Raw genomic sequence first — 18,587 nt, 5'->3', positions numbered from 1 at the left:
TCAAACAGTCCATGGTCAGTTCCAGAGAAGGCAGAGGTAGGTACAGTTTAGCGTTAGGCAGAAGCATGGTCGTATAACAGGCCAGGGTCAGTTCCGGAGAAGGCAGAAGTATTTTAGCGTTAGGCAGAAGCTTGGTTGTATAACAGGCCAGGGTCGGTTCCGGAGAAGGCAGAGGTACGTTTAGCGTTAGGCAGGAGCTTGGTCGTATAACAGGCAAGGGTCGGTTCCGGAGAAGGCAGAGGTATGTACAGTTCAGTGCAGTGGCATAAGGGGTGTGGAGGAAAATGACAGGAAATTAGGTTTACCATACTTCCCTAATAATGTAGAGAAGTATGGTAACGGCGGAAGCATTCACCTATACAGAGGCCTGGTTGGGAAGGACAATCGGGACAATAAAACGTGGTGTCTCTTCTAATTCCTCCTCTGGAGCACACCCGGCATTTCTTCTGACGCCTGTGGCCTGTTTCGGGGAGGGGGATTTTGTCAGGAAAGTGGCGCTCGTGGAGTCTGCTCACACAATCAGAGCGAATAGTTTCTGGTGGGCCTTCAGGGTACAAAAGGGCGGAAATAACTTCTTCTTGGTAGTACAGATAGGATACGGGGTTCACTGTAGATTTTTGGTAAAGGACATAAGTATTATACATGGCCAAACTGAAAAGATAAATGGACACTTTTTTATACCAGTGGCGGGATTTTCTTGTGAGAAGGTAGGGTTCAATCATCTGATCGTTAAAGTCCACTCCTCCCATAAACAAATTGTAATCATAGATGCAGGCTGGTTTCTGGATTGGGCCGTTTCTTCTGGAGACTTCTATGTAGGTGTCATTATGTATTGTCGTCAGCATGTGGACGTTTAGTTTGTCCCTCCACTTGACAGCCAATAGCTCCTGGTTCCGCAAAGATGCTGTCTCCCCTCGTTGTAGCCTTTCATTGACTAGTTTTTGCGGGAAGCCCTTTCTATTGGCCCTCACTGTACCACATGCTGGGGTGTCTCTCCGGTGAAGATTGCGGAAGAGGGGCAAGCTCGTATAAAAATTATCCACATAAAGATGGTATCCCTTTCCAAAGAGTGGATAGACAAGCTGCCAGACCACTCTTCCGCTGGCTCCAATGTAGTCTGGGCATTCAGGGGGGTGCAGTTGGGAGTCCTTTCCTTCGTACACCAGGAAGGAGTAGATGTACCCCGTGGCTCGTTCGCAAAGTTTGTACATTTTAACCCCATATCGGGCCCTTTTGCTGGGGATAAACTGTTTGATGCCAAGCCTGCCTGAGAATTTTACAAGGGACTCATCCACGGAAATGTTCTGATCGGGGGTATATAATTGGGGAAATTTTTCAGAGAAATAATTTAGGAGTGGCCGAATTTTAAATAATTTGTCAAAAGCTGGGTCATTTCGGGGAAGGCACTGGGTGTTGTCATTGTAGTGGAGGAACCGCAAAATCATTACGTATCGTGATCTTGGCATAAGGAATGAGAAGAGTGGCATGTGGTGGACAGGTTTGGTAGACCAATAGGAGTACAATTGTTTTTTTTTTTTAAAGTCCCATTGAAAAAGTTAGGCCTAAGAAAATTTTGAATTCCTCTACGGTTAGTTCTCTCCACTGAAAGGGACGGGCATAACTAGAGCCAGGGTTGCTTACTATGTGCTGCTGTGCGTAGAGGTTGCACTGGGCCACAATGGATGATAGTAAGTCTTCGGTGAAAGCCAAATGAAAAAAATCTAGCATTGAAAAATCATCGGTGTTCACCTGGACACCTGGCTGGGCAGTGAAGGGGGGGATATTTGCTTCTCCGGAATTAGAGGGCAGCCACAGGGGGTGTTGAAAGGCATAGGGAAGGCTGGCATGGCCCCTATTCGAGGTGGACGGCACTGCTCTCGGGGTGGGTGGCACTGCTCTCGGGGTGGGCGGCACTGCTCTCGGGGTGGGCGGCACTGCTCTTGAGGTTGACGGCACTGCTCTTGAGGTTGACGGCACTGCTCTTGAGGTGGACGGCTCTGCTCTCGAGGTGGACGGCTCTGCTCTGCCGTCCATGGTAGTAGGCTGCGGCTCCACACCAGAACGCCTTCTTTTCACTGGCACACATTCCTCTTCTGATTCTGTATCAGACCCGCTGCTTGTAACGGGTTCATAGGCCGAATCCGTATCAGACTGAGACTCAGAGAGCTCCCCGCTGCTCTCGCTGGTCATACTTAGAAGCTTGTAGGCTTCCTCACTAGTAAAATTTTTTTTGCCATTCTTGTGGCTGGTGAGGCTGCACTGCAGAGCACTGTCGTGGCACAGGCGGCACAGGTGGGCACTGATGGACACAGGCGGCACAGGTGGGCACTGATGGACACAGGCGCCACTGATGGACACAGGCGCCACTGATGGACACAGGCGGCACTGATGGACACAGGCGGCACTGATGGGGCACTGCAGTGGCACAGGTGGCACTGATGGGCGCAGGTGGCACTGATGGGCGCAGGTGGCACTGATGGGCACAGGTGGCACTGATGGGCACTATAGTGACTTTGGTGGCACTGGTGTGGCTCTGGTGGCACTGATTAGCACACAGATGGCACTGGTGGGCACAGGCGGCACTGGTGGGCACAGGCGGCACTGGTGGGCACAGGCGGCACTGGTGGGCACAGACGGCACTGCAGTGGCGCAGATGAGCACTGATGGGCACAGGTGGCACTGATGGGCACAGGTGGCACTGATGGGCACAGGTGGCACTGGTGTGGCACTGGTATGCACTGTAGTGGCACTGGTATGCACTGTAGTGGCACTGGGGTGGCTCTGCTGGCACAGAGGTGGCACAGAGGTGGCACAGAGGTGGCAAAGGTGGCACAGGTCGCACAGGTGGCACAGATGTGGCACAGGTGATAGATGGCACTGGTCTGGCACTGTTCTGGCACTGTTGTGGCACTATTTGGGCACTGCTGGGCACTGCTGGGCACTCACAGTTATTTTTTAGTTTCACTGGAATGTTCTCCTCTCCTCTCACGCTGCATCGGTGTGAGGAGAGGAGACTGATGACCTTAGCTTGACCCGGCAAGCCGAATTGTTTACATTTGTGATCGCTCCGTCATTGGACGGAGCGATCACGTGGTAAAGGACCGCTGCCATTGGTCCTTTACCGCGATCCGTGTTGCGCCGGGTCCCGTGAACTCGGCGAGCACGGATGTTCCGGCGTGCGCGCCCCAGGGGGCGCGCACGAACGATTCTCCGGGAGGCCGTTAATTAACGGCCTCTCAGAGATAGCAAACCGACCTGTAGCCGTTAATCGGCTATAGGCCGGTTATTAAGTGGTTAATAATAAACCCTAACTCCTAACCCTATTATTAACCCCTAATAACAAACACTAATATTAACCACTAACCCTAATTTTAACCCCAAATAAACCTTAACGCCTAACCCTATTAACCCCTAATAATAAACCCTAACGCCTAACCCTAATATTAGCCCCAAATAAACCCTAATATTAACCCCTAATCCTTATTTTAACCCCTAACAATAAACCCTAACTCCTAACCCTATTATTAACTCCTAATAATAAACCCTACCACCTAATCCCTAATAATAATCCCCTAATTATAAACCCTAACCCTAATATTAACCCCTAATAACAAACCCTATTATTAACCCCTACTAATAAACCCTAATATTAACCCCTACTAATAAACCCTAATATTAACCCCTAATAATAAACCCTAATATTAACCCCTAATAATAAGCTCCAATTCCTAACCTTAATATTTTAACACCTAACAAAATAAATAATAAGGAAAAAAAGTAATACATTAATTAATTCCTATCCATAACCTATAGCCCCTTACAAAAAAAAGTAAAAATAAATAAATAAAAATCTGAAAAACTCAGCAACAAATGATAAAACAAATGATATTTTTCTCTATTGGTTAATAAGAAAAACTCCAAAGCTCAAAAATGCCAAAAAGCCTGAAAAAAAACACATGAGGTGTGAATACAGCCAGAAAGCTGCCAGGGGTTGTAATCCCAGAAGTGAAGTAAATGTTTATCCTGTAGTAATGGGGGGAATGTGTGGAGTCATAGAGCTGTCAGTGGGCCATGTCTTGACTTGTGGTGGGTGTGTGGGGGAGGGGAGGGCAGGTACCTTAGTCTCTGATTGGTTACAATGTAGCCGTGAGTGAGTGAGTGAGTCCTCCCAGGCTGTACACTCGCTGAGCACTGGGGGCCAGCAGAGAGCAGCTCTCTCCCCTCACACAGAATATGGCTGAAGCTGGCTTCCTGGAGCAGCTGAAGTCGTGTATGGTGTGGTCGTGGACGTACCTGTGGACGGTGTGGTTCTTCTTCATGCTCTTCCTGGTCTACATCCTGAGGGTCCCGCTGAAAATCAATGACAATCTGAGTACAGGTAGGCGGGGAGGAGGGGACTGCCACGTTTTCTGCACTGAGGGGGGGTGGGGAGGAAGAAGTTGGTTGGAGGAGGGGGGGCGGCTGCGAGTGTGGTGGGGGGATGTCCGGTACCCCGGGAGGAGAGGGGGGGTCCGGCCTGAGCCCCCCCACACACTTTTCTCCGCTCTTTTCCATTGTTTGTGGACGGACTTGTCAGGAGGTGACTGCTGGGTCCTAGTGCCGGAGCATTCCTTGGTGGGACACACAGCTCCAGCCTGGGTCCTCCTGGCTCTACATTCATGTTTGTGCATTGTGGAAATCCGTACAGTAATGTGCACGTTCCTGCAACACACAAATAATCGTACATCGCCTGTGAAAGTGCCATGTGTTTTTGGTAAGTGCAAAAAAAAAAAAAAAAAGGGGGGGTCATGCACTACATCTGTTTGATTTTTACGCCTAGGGCTGCCCATTGAAATCAATAGGTCATGCTAAATGTGACATGCACAAACCATCGCACCCTGAAAAGTACCCCATCCAGCCTGGCGCTTGGTTCCGGTAGCCGCGTGCATCCTGGCGCTTGGTTCCGGTAGCCGCGTGCAGCCTGGCGCTTGGTTACGGTGGCCGCGTGCAGCCTGGCGCTTTCTTCCCATGGCCACGCGCTTGCTTCCGGTATCTGCGTGCAGCCCGGCGCATGCTTCCTGTAGCCGCGCGCTTGCTTCCTGTAGCCGCGTGCAGCCCGACGCATGGTTCCCGTAGCCGCGCGCTTGCTTCCTGTAGCCGCGTGCAGCCCGACGCATGGTTCCCGTAGCCGTGCGCTTGCTTCCTGTAGCCGCGTGCAGCCCGACGCATGGTTCCCGTAGCCGCGCGCTTGCTTCCTGTAGCCACGTGCAGCCCGACGCATGGTTCCCGTAGCCGTGCGCTTGCTTCCTGTAGCCGCGTGCAGCCCGACGCATGGTTCCCGTAGCCGCGCGCTTGCTTCCTGTAGCCACGTGCAGCCCGACGCATGGTTCCCGTAGCCGTGCGCTTGCTTCCGGTAGCCGCGTGCAGCCTGGCCGTATCACTAAGCGCTGTGCTAATGTCTTCATGCATAAACCACAAAGTAGAACTTTATGCAAGAATATTACTAGCTAGAATTATTATTTATTTTTAAAAGACACCCGCCATAAATGCCTGAAACTTTTCAAACATCAGTACCGTGTAGAAGAGGCCTTAGAATATATGCTAAGCTCTGTGCGGATACTAGAGTGCGATATTTGCATGCTTTAGTCCCAGGGACGTTAAAGCGGGTGTGCACAAAAAAAAAAAGTTTTTAAAAGCCAGCAGCTACAAATACTGCAGTTGCTGACTTTTAATAAATGGACACTTACCTTTCCTGGAGTCCAGCGATGCCGAAGCCGATCAATCTCTCGGTGAGGAAATCGGGAAGTGAAGCGTTACGGCTTCACTTCCCAGTTCCTTAATGCGCATGCATGTCCTAAATGGTCCTCACTATCTCCTTGGATCTGTGTGTTTCCCGGGGGGGGGATGCAGGAAGGGGCGAGACTATTATACAGGTATCTGCACCCCCCTCCCCCCCGAAAGGTGCCAATTGTGGCACCGGTGGGGTGGGGGGGGGGGGGGGGTGAGCAGAAGTTCCACTTTTGGGTGGAACTCCGCTTTAACTGCTGTGTGAGGTGTGTCATCCCAGAACTGCCAATCAAGATGGCTGAACATGCTGAAATCAGAAGTTGTGGAAGTGTCATTGGTGGAAAGCGAGCTTGCAGACATTGTGGAGACAAGAACTGGAGATTTTGGTTCCTTTTTACCTTTTCTGGGTTTCCTTTTACTTGGATATACAGCATATATTAAAAAAAAAAACGAACAGGTTTTGTCAATAGATGTCGCATATTCTACATATTTTTCAGTAGACTGCAATGTGATGGTGAGGTGTAGGGACTTCCTGGTAATATGCCAAAACAATTGTGACCATGGTGGTGGTATTTAGGTGATCCAGGTATGACTCTTTTTCCAGCCAAAATAGTTTTGGATGAAGTGGGAAAGGTAAGCACCTCTGTTCATTTCCTGTCCTGCTGACAACGTATTTCCAGACAGGAAGTGAGGGGAACTCTCCAAAAGCAACATGAATAGTAATACAAATATATAAGTAGAGTAGGAGAGGGTTAGAACCCCCAACAGAATGTTGTGTTTGTCTGTGTGTGCCTGTTGTAGATTTTCCCTCACTTCCTATCTGGTAATCCCCCCAATAGCAGTAAAAACCACCAGCACTTTTAATTATTTTCAACGCCAATTTGAGTTGAATTTTTCAACTAGAAAAAAAAACATTTGACTTAACCACTTGCTTACTGGGCACTTAAACCCCCCTCCTGCCCAGTCCAATTTTCAGCTTTCAGCGCTTTTGCACTTTGAATGACAATTGCGCGGTCATACAACACTGTACCCAAATTAAATTTTTATAATTTTTTTTCCCACAAATAGAGCTTTCTTTTGGTGGTATTTAATTACAGCTGGGAGTTTTATTTTTTGCGAAACAAACAAAAAAAGATGCAAAAAAAAAATCATGTTTAATAGTTTGTTATAAAATTTTGCAAACAGGTAATTTTTCTCCTTCATTGAAATGCGCTGATGAGGCGGCACTGGTGGGCACAGTTAAGGCGGCACTGATGGGCAAAGATGGGCACAGATAAGATGGCACGGATGGGTGGCACTCAGGGGCACTGATGGGTACCACTGATAGATGGGACTGATGGGCACTGATAGGTGGCACAGATATGTGGCACTGGGGTGCAGCACTGTTGTTGAGGCAGACTGGCACTGTGGGCACTGATGGGCGGCACTTTTTTATTATTTGGGTGGCACTGGAAGGGGGCAGGTGGGCACAGATAAGATGGCACGGATGGGTGGCACTAAGGGGCACTGATAGGTACCACTGATAGATGGGACTGATGGGCACTGATAGGTGGCACTGATGGGCACAGATATGTGGCACTGGGGTGCAGCACTGTTGTTGAGGCAGACTGTGGGCACTGATAGGTGGCACTGTGGGCACTGATGGGCGGCACTTTTTTATTATTTGGGTGGCACTGGAAGGGGGCAGGTGGGCACTGATAAGCTGGCCGTGATCAGCTTTTTTTTTTTTTTTTTTCTCCTCGCGCTGTCAGCGCGAGGAGGAAAAATAGCCGATTACCGGCTCTGTTGTGTCACATGATCAGCTGTCATTGGCTGACAGCTGATCACGTGGTAAGGGGTCGGGATCGACCCCTTGCTCCGATCCGTGATCAGGCGAGTCTCATAGTCCCGACAAAGCAGGTCCGCGCTGTAGCCGTCATTTAAAGTTAAAGGGGTTGTAAAGTCAGTGTTTTATGTTTTTTTTTTTTTTTTTTTTTTTTTTTTTATCTTGCCTATTATTATTATTATTATTATTATTATTATTATTATTATTATTATTATTATTATTATTTATTATTTTTTTTTGTGCCTACTTTCAGCCCTCTGTTGACTAGCAGCAGCTGCAAGGAAGAGGAGGATGCACTGATGCTGGATGGGCAATTGGAGCCTATGGGTGATGTCTCTGCTCCCAGGCATTGTCAAGCACTCTCTTCTCTTCCCCACAGCTGGTGCTGGCTGAAACATGGGAGATAATATAACTGGAGCAGCCTGAAGATAGGTAAGTATATCGATCTTTCTTAAACAAGTTTGTCAGACTAGGTGTTAGGAAAGGGAAGAAACACTTTTAGGAGTAGTTAGGTGGTGGCCTAGATTTCTGCTCTAATGTTTTTGCTGCTTTTCATCTTTGCACACATTAAAATATCCAAAATATTACATATTTTTTAGGGGTGCACCGAATGGGTTTCTTGGTGCCGAAACCGATACCGAAAATGAAAAATACACTAGGCCGAAAACGATACCGAAACAGCACCGATACCGAAACATATTTAAAAAAAAATATTTTTATACAGGAGATGGTCAGAGACTGGGGACGTGGTACAGGAGATGGTCAGAGACTGGGGACGTGGTACAGGAGATGGTCAGAGACTGGGGACGTGGTACAGGAGGCGTGCCCCATTGCAGGCCAGTGTGCCCCATTGCAGGCCAGTGTGCCATTTTGCAGCCAGTGTGCCTGTGTCCCATTTTGCAGGCAGCCTGTGCAGGGAAGAGAGCCGCCTCCACCGCCTGTTTGATCACAGCGCCGGGAACATCACAGCTTTCATTTCAATAGCTGTGTGTTCCCGGCCGTGCGCCGTCACACACAGCCCCTCCCCCTTGTCTGGGCACTTTGATAGACAGATCATCCGTCCAATCCTGCGGGTGATCTGTCTATCAAAGTGCCCGGACAAGGGGGAGGGGCTGTGTGTGACGGCGCGCGGCCAGGAACACACAGCTATTGAAATGAAAGCTGTGATGTTCCCGGTGCTGTGATCAAACAGGCGGCAGAGGCGGCTCTCCTGCGCTACACCTCCCCCATGATGAGCAGAACCAGGGGGCGGAGGGCGGAGCCCCGTCCCCCACCCAGGCCACGCCCCATTTTCGGCTCCATTATCGCCGGTTTTTCTCTTTCGGCATATTGCCGAAAAGGGCATTTTCGGCCGAATTTTCGGTGCATCCCTAATATTTTCTGAAAGCCGAAGGCCTATAAAATAACATCTTATTTCCTATGGCACCCAATGTTAGTGCAGTGTTTTTTTTTTTTTTTCAAAAAAAATAAATTATATACTCCAAATTCATTTTATTGCACATAAACACAATAAACGAAAAATATGAAATGATATGATGATTTGTCGAGTAAATGGATACAGAATATGTCAAGCCTCAAAATTGCCTACAAATTGCTCCAGGAGACATCCCAAGCCCCACTCTGCACCCTAGACCAATGGGGGGACTGATTTCTGAATACCTCTCTCGCCTACACAACCATCCAAAATATTTAGTGTTTGTTACCCCAACATTTCATATTCCTGATATGTGACTGCTGTACCATGTACTTGTATGAGAAAGTATCCTGTTCTCATTGTATTGCTTCCTTTGTATTAAATCCCTGCCAGTCCCTCTGATTTCCTATTAAAAACTGGCCACACTAAACAGGAGAACACATCATGGTCAGTTCTCTAGCTATTCTGGGCACTGGCCTTCTCTCCTCCAATGATCAGACTTGTCCTGACAAGCCCCCTGCACAGCCTATGACTGAGAAACTTGTGTACTGTATTTATAGTGTGTGTGTTTTTCTCCTATCACCTTCCAAGACGGCACGCCTGAGAGATGAGGGCTCCTCCCTACAGGAAACAATCACTTGACAGCTTATTAGTCCCCACCCTTCCCCTTGATCCCCAGTATTGATTGTGTTTCTCCCAAACGCAGCAGCATGTTTATTTTGTTTAAGGCTGGGTTCATACTGCTGCGGTGATGAGATCGGATGTGATTCGCACCGCACTGCAGTGCAAATCACATCCGATCTCTGTGCGGTGCGAGTTCAGCCATACAGATAGTATGGCTGAATTCGCATCGCATCCGGCCCAAACTCACACAGGACCCTTTTTTTGGTCTGCAGCAGAATCGGATCGCATGGGTGTTCACACCATGCAATCCGATTCCTGTCCAAGTTTGCAGATCGCACTGTGATATGCGAACTGATCTGGGGGTGTCATTAATGTTTCACTGACACTCCCAGCAGTTTGCATAGGGCAGTGTGAACTGCCGCGGGGAGGCATGCGATGCGGGAACCCGCAGCGGATTCGCTGCGTTCCCGCATCGCAGCAGTGTGAACCCAGCCTAAAGACCGAATGACTAGGGAGGGTCTGATGGTCCCCTGTTGAGACAGGTTTTAGGGAAGCCGGGGACCCCACAGGTCGACCCCAAGTTTGCACCAGCACTCTGGCGCAGGGAGTGCGTGCCATCGCTGTATGTGCATGAAACACCGCCGCCAGACGCTCTCTTTATTGCCGGGAATTATCTAGCAAGAAGTACTACACTCCAAGCCTCACTACATGGTTGCATCAGGAGCAGTGTGGAGAGACCGAGCAAGGCGGCGGACAGGGTCAGCTCGCTGTACTAGCCCCACAAGCAGTACCAGCAGCCCAGGGCCCAGCCAACCTTCTCATGGAACAGTAGGAAGGGAAAGCAACTACAACTGCGGGCAGATCCAGGTCTGAGCCCAGTAAGTACAAACCCCACTTGGAAAGGGCGGAGGGGAAGGGGGTGAGAGATCTTGGCTTCCAGGGTACCCGTAAGGATTGTATGTCAGGGAGCCTTTTTCTAAATCGTTCTCCTGGACAGACTAATGGTTTAAAACCAGATGTTCTTTGTTGACCAAGTAGTTCCGTGTTTCACAGAACAAGTCTGTTTAATCCATTTTAGTGGTCCTATGCAGCAGTTAGACATTATAAACCACGATTGCTAGAAGGTTTTCTAACTTACAAATTTCACAGGCTCTCAGATTTTATCTTTAAGAGCCCATGCCACCTAGATCCTGCATCTGAAGAGAAGGCACGGACATAGGTGGAGCAGACTGGCAGATCAGTTACATGATCCAGCTTAGGATACCTTCATCACACACTAAGGAGTGGAGGTAAAAAAATTCAGATTCAAAAGCCTGGCATTTGGCAAAAAGGCCTTGCAGGCAGGAGTCCCACCCTAAAATAGGCCTGGGGTTACTTGATCATCCTCTCAGGTGTGCCGTCCTGGAAGGTGATAGGAGAAAACCTATGTTAGACTTACTAGTAACAGTATTTCTACGAACCTTCCAGGACGGCAGGCCTACTTCCCACCCTACGTGGATGGAAAGATAAGCTAAACGCTAGGTGGCAAGTACCTAATGTGGAGCGATGCTCCTTGTGAGCCAGTTCAGGATTACTTTATTACATACTGGGGATCAATGGGAAGGGTGGGGACTTATAACAAGCTGTCAAGTGATTGTGTTTCCTGTAGGGAGGAGCCTCTCATCTCTCAGGTGTGTGGTCCTGGAAGGTTCTTAGAAATACCATTACCAGTAAGTCTAATGTAGGTATTTTTATTTTAATACACAAATGGTTTGCCTTTCATTTTTATTTTAAACTGAATGGATTGTTTTATAAGGTGATCATTTACAATCACTTTAAAGATGAGCTCCAGGCTCATTCAGAAAAAATTAAGTCAGCAGCTATAAATAGTGTAACTGCTGACTTTTAATAGGACGCCGGTCCTGGAATCCAGCGGTATCCTCACCCCAGCTGATTTTTCAATTAGCTCTCGAGTGCTGCCACTGCCATTTCGTGTAAGGGAAACTGGCAGTGAAGCCTTGCGGCTTCACAGCTGGCTCCCCACTGTGAATGCTTGAAGCACCTGTAATTTGTCAATGGCTCAGCGGCTGGGAAAGGAGAAGGCGGCTGAACTTCTGGGGGACTTCACCACATCGTAAAAGTGAACAGTGGGAAGTTTTTCTATGAAATTTTTCATAACTGTAGGTGACTTAAGACATGCCCTCTATTTTGCTATTGGTATACTGTACCTATTTTTACAAAAGTCACACGTGTGGGAAGTCTCCAACCCTAATCTAGTAGCAGAAAAATAAAGTACTGAAGGGAAGTATCTAGAACAGTCTTTCTCAACTAAGAGGAACCCTTGAAAAAACTTTCTGGTCTCAGGGAACCCCTGATAAAAATGAGATATATATATATATATATATATATATATATATATATATATATATAATCTCTATCTCTATATATCTATCTATCTCTATCTCTATATATCTATCTATCTATCTCTATATATCTATCTATCTCTATATATCTATCTATCTCTATCTCTATCTCTATATATCTATCTATCTATCTCTATATATCTATCTATCTCTACATATCTATCTATCTATCTCTATATATCTATATATATATATATATATATATATATATATATATAATCTCATTTTTATCAGGGTGGTGTGAAAAAGTGTTTGCCCCCTTCCTCCTTTCCTGTTCCTTTGCATGTTTGTCACACTTAAGTGTTTCGGAACATCTAACCAATTTAAACAATAGTCAAGGACTACACAAGTAAACACAAAATGCAATTTGTAAATGAAGGTGTTTATTATTAAAGGTGAAAAAAAATCCAAACCATCATGGCCCTGTGTGAAAAAGTGATTGCCCCCCTTGTTAAAACATACTATAACTGTGGTTGTCCACACCTGAGTTCAATTTCTCTAGCCACACCCAGGCCTGATTATTGCCACACCTGTTCACAATCAAGGCATCACTTAAATAGGAGCTGCTTGACACAGTAAGGTCCACCAGAAGATCCTTAAAAGCTACACATCATGCCGAGACCCAAAGAAATTCAGGAACAATTGAGAAAGAAAGTAATTGAGATCTATCAGTCTGGAAAGGGTTATAAAGCCATTTCCAAAGCTTTGGGAATCCAGCGAACCACAGTGAGAGCCATTATCCACAAATGGCGAAGACATGGAACAGTGGTGAACCTTCCCAGGAGTGGCCGGCCGCCCAAAATTACCCCAAGAGCGCAGCGACGACTCATCCAAGAGGTCACAAAAGACCCCACAACAACGTCCAAGGAACTGCAGGCCTCACTTGCCTCAGTTAAGGTCAGCGTTCATGCCTCCACCATCAGGAAAAGACTGGGCAAAAATGGCCTGCATGGCAGAATTCCAAGGAGAAAACCACTGCTGAGCAAAAAGAACATCAAAGCTCGTCTCAATTTCTCCACAACACATCTTGATGATCCCCAAGACTTTTGGGACAACATTCTGTGGACCGATGAGACAAAAGTGGAACTCTTTGGAAGGTGTGTGTCCAAGTATATCTGGCGTAGAAGGAACACTGCATTTCATAAAAAGAACATTATACCAACAGTAAAATATGGTGGTGGTAGTGTGATGGTATGGGGCTGTTTTGCTGCTTCAGGACCTGGAAGACTTGCCGTGATAAAAGGAACTATGAATTCTGCTGTCTACCAAGAGATCCTGAAGGAGAATGTCCGACCATCTGTTCGTGTACTCAAGCTGAAACGAACTTGGGTTCTGCAGCAGGACAATGATCCTAAACACACCAGCAAGTCCACCACCGAATGGCTGAAGAAAAACAAAATGAAGACTTTGGAGTGGCCTAGCCAAAGTCCTGACCTGAATCCTATTGAGATGTTGTGGTATGACCTTAAAAGGGCCATTCATGCTCGAAAACCCTCTAATGTAACTGAATTAGGACAATTCTGCAAAGATGAGTGGGCCAAAATTCCTCCAGGACGCTGTAAAAGCCTCATTGCACGTTATCGCAAACGCTTGGTTGCAGTTGTTGCTGCTAAGGGTGGCCCAACCAGTTATTAGGTTTAGGGGGCAATCACTTTTTCACACAGGGCCATGATGGTTTGGATTTTTTTTCACCTTTAATAATAAACACCTTCATTTACAAATTGCATTTTGTGTTTACTTGTGTTGTCCTTGACTATTGTTTAAATTGGTTTGATGTTCCGAAACACTTAAGTGTGACAAACATGCAAAGGAACAGGAAATGAGGAAGGGGGCAAACACTTTTTCACACCACTGTGTATGTATGTATATAATATATAATTTTATTTTTTATAATGTGTGTGTGTGTGTGTGTGTGTGTGTGTGTGTGTGTGTGTATGTGTATATACATGTATATATATACACCCCCCCCCCCCCCTCACAGATAGCTAATAGGATCATTGGTGTCAATAGGAATTGCTTATTGCACACAGAACTCCTAGCAACCTCTGGAGGGACCCCTGGGTTCCATGGAAACCCCAGTTCTAGAATATTGCAGCAAAAGCTGGTTTTGTTTTTGGTGTGTGTAGTGTCTCCCCCCTCATAATATATATCCCATTTAAATATTCTGTACTGTGTACCATAGCAAGACGTGAGGACATTTCTACAACGTTTGAATCCTCTTTTAGACAGGTGTCCCTATTGGAATATTTCCCCTTTATTCCGGCTTTACAAACTTTTGCATTTCCAATCATTTACTGTCCTAGTGAAAGGTCACCATAACAAATGATATATTTTACTCATATACGGTATTCACTATAGAGTTTCTATAACATTTTCAAAGAACATATTAATGGATGTAGCAGTGTGCACTCAGACTCCATTCACGTAATTGCAACTTTGACCTGTCAAATCGCATGACAAATCACACCCTATTTCTGGCTATAGAACTGTTCAATTCAGTGCAACTCTGACTTGGAAAAGGTTCCTGCACTATTTTTTATTTTTCTTGCCGCTTTAATGTGCTCTCCAACTTGCATTGATATCTGTGCATGAATTCGCACTGATTTATTCACGTTGCCCATGAAATCTCACTGACTGGCAGCTTTGAAATTGCGCTGAAGTAGCACAATTTCAAACCACATTCAGTGTGAACCGGGGCTAAGGCTGGGTTCACACTGCAGCAATGCGGGAACACTGCGAATCTGCTGCGGGTTCCCGCATCACATGCCTCCCGGCGGCAGTTCATACTGCCCTATGCGAACTGCTGGGAGTGTCAGTGAAACGTTAATGACACCCCCAGATCAGTTAGCATATCACAGTGCGATCTGCAAACTCGGACAGGAATCGGATCGCATGGTGTGAACACCCATGCGATCCGATTCTGCTGCGGACCAAAAAAAGGGTCCTGTGTGAGTTTGGGCCAGATGCGATGCGAATTTAGCCATACTATCTGCCTGAACTCGCATCGCACAGAGATCGGATGTGATTTGCACTGCAGTGCGGTGCGAATCACATCCGATCTCATCACCGCTGCAGTGTGAACCCAGCCTTACGATTGCACGTGCTGTTAAACTTTATATAGACTGTTTTATCAAGTATTTCCTGCTCTACGTCTTTTTTTAATGTAAGTTTTTAATTACTCCTTTTATGATGTATTAAGGTGCATATAGTAATAAGAACATTGTTGACATGTTATAAGTGATTTACAAAGTGTAGTATTCTAATTTGCTCAGATCTTGTGTGTTGCTGGTGAGCTATGGGTTAATGTTTTTGGGTTTAGTTTACTGTCCTTCTAGTATAGGTACTAATTCTTAAAGAGGGAGTCCGCTGGGAGTCTGCGTTTTTTTTTTTTAAAAGCCAGCATCTACAAATACTGCAGCTGCTGACTTTTAAAATAGTGACACTTACCTGTCCAGCGCGCCCGTGATGTCGGCACCCGAAGCCGATCTCTCGATCGTCTCTCGGGTGCTGCAGCCACCATCTTGGGTATGGGAATCAGGAAGTGGAGCCTTTCCGCTTCATTTCCCGGTTCCCTACTGCGCATGCGCGAGTCGCGCTGCGCAATGAGGATGGACCCGCTGCCTCTGGGATCTGTGTGTTTCCCAGCAGGCAGCGGGGGACTTTCGGAAAGGGGCGTAATGTACGCCCCTTTCCACAGAGAGCTATCCCGGAAGTGGGTGCAGATACCTGTACTGTACAGTTACCTGCACCCCCTCCCCCCTGAAAGGTGCCAATTGTGGCGCCGGAGGGGGGGGGAGGATTCCAATGAGCGGAAGGTCCACTTTAGGGTGGACCTCCGCTTTAAGCAGAACAATTAAATTGAAGTGCATGCATACTGTACAATTGGGAAAATAATTATTTGGTCAAGTGCAGATTTTGTAAGTTTGCCCACTTACAAACAAATTGTCAATTGTTATCGTGGGTGTATTTTAAATTTACAGAATATCAATCAAAAATCCAGAAAAAAAACCCCCACATGATACAAATGTTATAAGTTGAGTTGCAGTTCAGTGAGTAAAATAAGTATTTGATCCCCTTGTTTTGATTTGTGTGGGCTCGGAGTGGCTCAGGGTAGGCTGGTGATTCAGACAGCATCACTTCACTGTCGCCTCCCTTTTCCTTCTAGAGGATTCTAGTAGAGAGGCGAGGAAGAGAGGTGGAGCTGTGTGGGGTGTTCTAAGGAGCCCTGGCCAATCCCCAACCTGGATTGGCAGGGGGCAGGCCTCCTTAAATTCCTGCAGCCAGCCCAGCTGGGGAGGAATTGTCGGGTGGAAGAACCTTTTTGAGGCCGCCAAATGGGCCTCGGGTGCAGGGAGGAACCCTTCAAGACCGCATGAAGGATCTGGACAGGAGGCACAGAGAGGAGTCAGGGGACAGCAGGAACTAGTGGCGTCAGGCAGGTCTTCAAGAGGGAACCACTGGTGTGTGCGCAGCCGGGATGGCTGGTGAGTGACATGTGCTATCGAGTACCTGAGAGGCATGCCAGAGAGGACTACTGAGAGGCAACAGTCAGATTTGGGTGTGGAGCCAGTGAGGATTGCAATGTTGGGCAGCTGCAGCCAGGAGGGCTGGCAGGGCCTGAAGAGGGATTGCTGGGATAGTTCTGTCCCTAATTGACTATTCTAAAATTCTACTGGGCATCCCTTAAATTCCCATCCCTATCCAAGTTCAAATCCCTCAATAAAATAAAATCAAACACATGGACTGTTTATTGACTCGAGGTGTTTGTGAAGTGAATGCCAGGCTCTACAGGGTAACAGGTGGGCCACAACTTTCAGCAGCCCCTACGGGGATACCGCTACTCTAAATATAGTTGAAGCTGTTGGCATACAAATTTGTTTGAAAGCTTCAGCAAGATTACATAAATACCCTAGTGCTGCATGTTACAGAGCTGGGTTTAATGGACTGCTGCCAGGAAAGGTCCAGAGTTGCAGAACTATTTTTGAACTTTAAATGTAACAAGTTAATTACATTTTATAAGGAAATGTGGCTTAAAGCATATCTTATCTACTTTTAGTATTAGGGAAAGTTGAGACTGATTAAAACCCCTATTGGTTTTCTTTTCATTCAATTTCCCTTCTATTTCTTTTCAGGTGATGGCTGTACAAATTTGAATTTTCCCATTAGGTTCTGTGGCAATGAAAGTGAATATCCCTAGCATGAACACAGCAGTAAAAACCTGACGGGGATTCTAGCCCTAACCTGCTGCATTCAAATCTAAAGGGAAAAAAATGTTGGCCTTTGACATTTTTAAACTGACTTTTAAAGTGGAAATCCATGCTAAAACTAAAATCCCAGCATCTATAGCCACCAGCTCATGCTGGTTTTGTATACATATTCTATCTTTACAGGGCTAGAGAGGTTATTGTTAGAATGTTGATGGCTATTGATGCAGGGATTTTATTTTTAGAATGGACTTCCACTTTAAGGCCATTTAACACCAGCATTGTGATGTGTACAGGGCATTTAGAAAACAAAAAAAAAATGTGGAAAACTGCAGATCTGCAAACATAGATATATAATTTTTTTTCTCTGTTTTAGTCTAGTCCAGCTATTTAGCTGCAGACAAATTTTGTCCTCAAAGGAAGCAGCTCAGCTGTGTTGTCTCTGGAAGTCCTGTTATGTAATGCATGTATTTTTGTAAAATAAAGATAAAAAATATATAATATATTATTGATTTTGTACGTGTTCCCAATGATAAATGATCAGTCTAATTTTAATGGTAGGTTTATTTTAACAATGAGACAGAAGAACAACAAAAAAATCCAGAAAAACGCATTTGAAAAAAGTTATACGTTTGATTTGCATTTTAATGAGTAAAATGATCCCCTATCAATCACCAATTTTTCTGGCTCCCAGGTGTCTTCTATACAGGTAATGAGCTGAGATTGTGAGTACTCCTAATCTCAGCTTGTTACCTGTATAAAAGACACCTGTCCAGAGAAGCAATCAGATTCCAATCTCTCTACCGTGGCTAAGACCAAAGGATGTCAAGGACAAGATTGTAGACCTACACAAGGCTGCAATGGGCTACAAAGACTACTGTTTCGTGTTTTTATTTTTTTATTCATGAAACTTTTTTTTTTCCCCCCCCCCAAAAAAAGCATTAAAAAAATTGTTGCGCAAATACCATGCAACATAAAAAGTTGCAATGATTGCCATTTTATTCCCTAGGGTGTCTGCTAAAATTAACATAACATATTATTATATATATTTGGGGGTTATGAGTAATTTTCTAGCAAAAAAAAAAGATTTTTACATGTAGGAGAGGAGTGCCAGACTAGGCCCAGTATGGAAGTTAAGGTTCTGGAGTAGTCTAGCTAGTCTCCAGACCTTAATCCCATAGAAAATACGTGGAGGAAGCTGAAGGTTCGAATTTTTGAGTTACTAAACGCCAGCCTCGAAACCTTAAACGAGCTGTCAACCCTCCAGGTTTTTCACCTTTAAAGTGGTTGTATACCCCTTTCTCTTTTTTGTGTGTATGTATATGTGTGTATATGTGTATATATATATATAT

At 46.0% G+C, this 18,587-nt stretch overlaps 1 protein-coding gene across 6 annotated transcripts in view; it reads left to right on the top strand.

The window, feature by feature from the left end:
• The first annotated feature begins 4,179 nt into the window (after nucleotides 1-4,179).
• ST7 (suppression of tumorigenicity 7) overlaps nucleotides 4,180-18,587 on the top strand; it is a 249,405-nt gene continuing 234,997 nt past the window's right edge. For 2 of the 6 annotated variants that reach the window (XM_077471738.1, XM_077471735.1), the window contains exon 1: nucleotides 4,181-4,378. In XM_077471738.1, the coding sequence (XP_077327864.1) occupies nucleotides 4,234-4,378 (145 nt within the window). In that variant the 5' untranslated portion in view covers nucleotides 4,181-4,233. Of the gene's footprint in view, nucleotides 4,379-4,536; nucleotides 4,754-7,844; nucleotides 8,024-18,587 lie in introns of those variants that run through there. The other 4 variants (XM_077471741.1, XM_077471736.1, XM_077471737.1 and 1 more) reach the window with 4 other exon arrangements.

Source organism: Lithobates pipiens, unplaced genomic scaffold (genome assembly GCF_037356315.1).
Source record: "Lithobates pipiens isolate NorthernLeopardFrog02 unplaced genomic scaffold, aLitPip1_a1.2 Scaffold_8, whole genome shotgun sequence".
Classification (NCBI taxonomy): Eukaryota; Metazoa; Chordata; class Amphibia; order Anura; family Ranidae; genus Lithobates; species Lithobates pipiens.
This window is presented reverse-complemented; position numbering and strand designations above follow the sequence as displayed.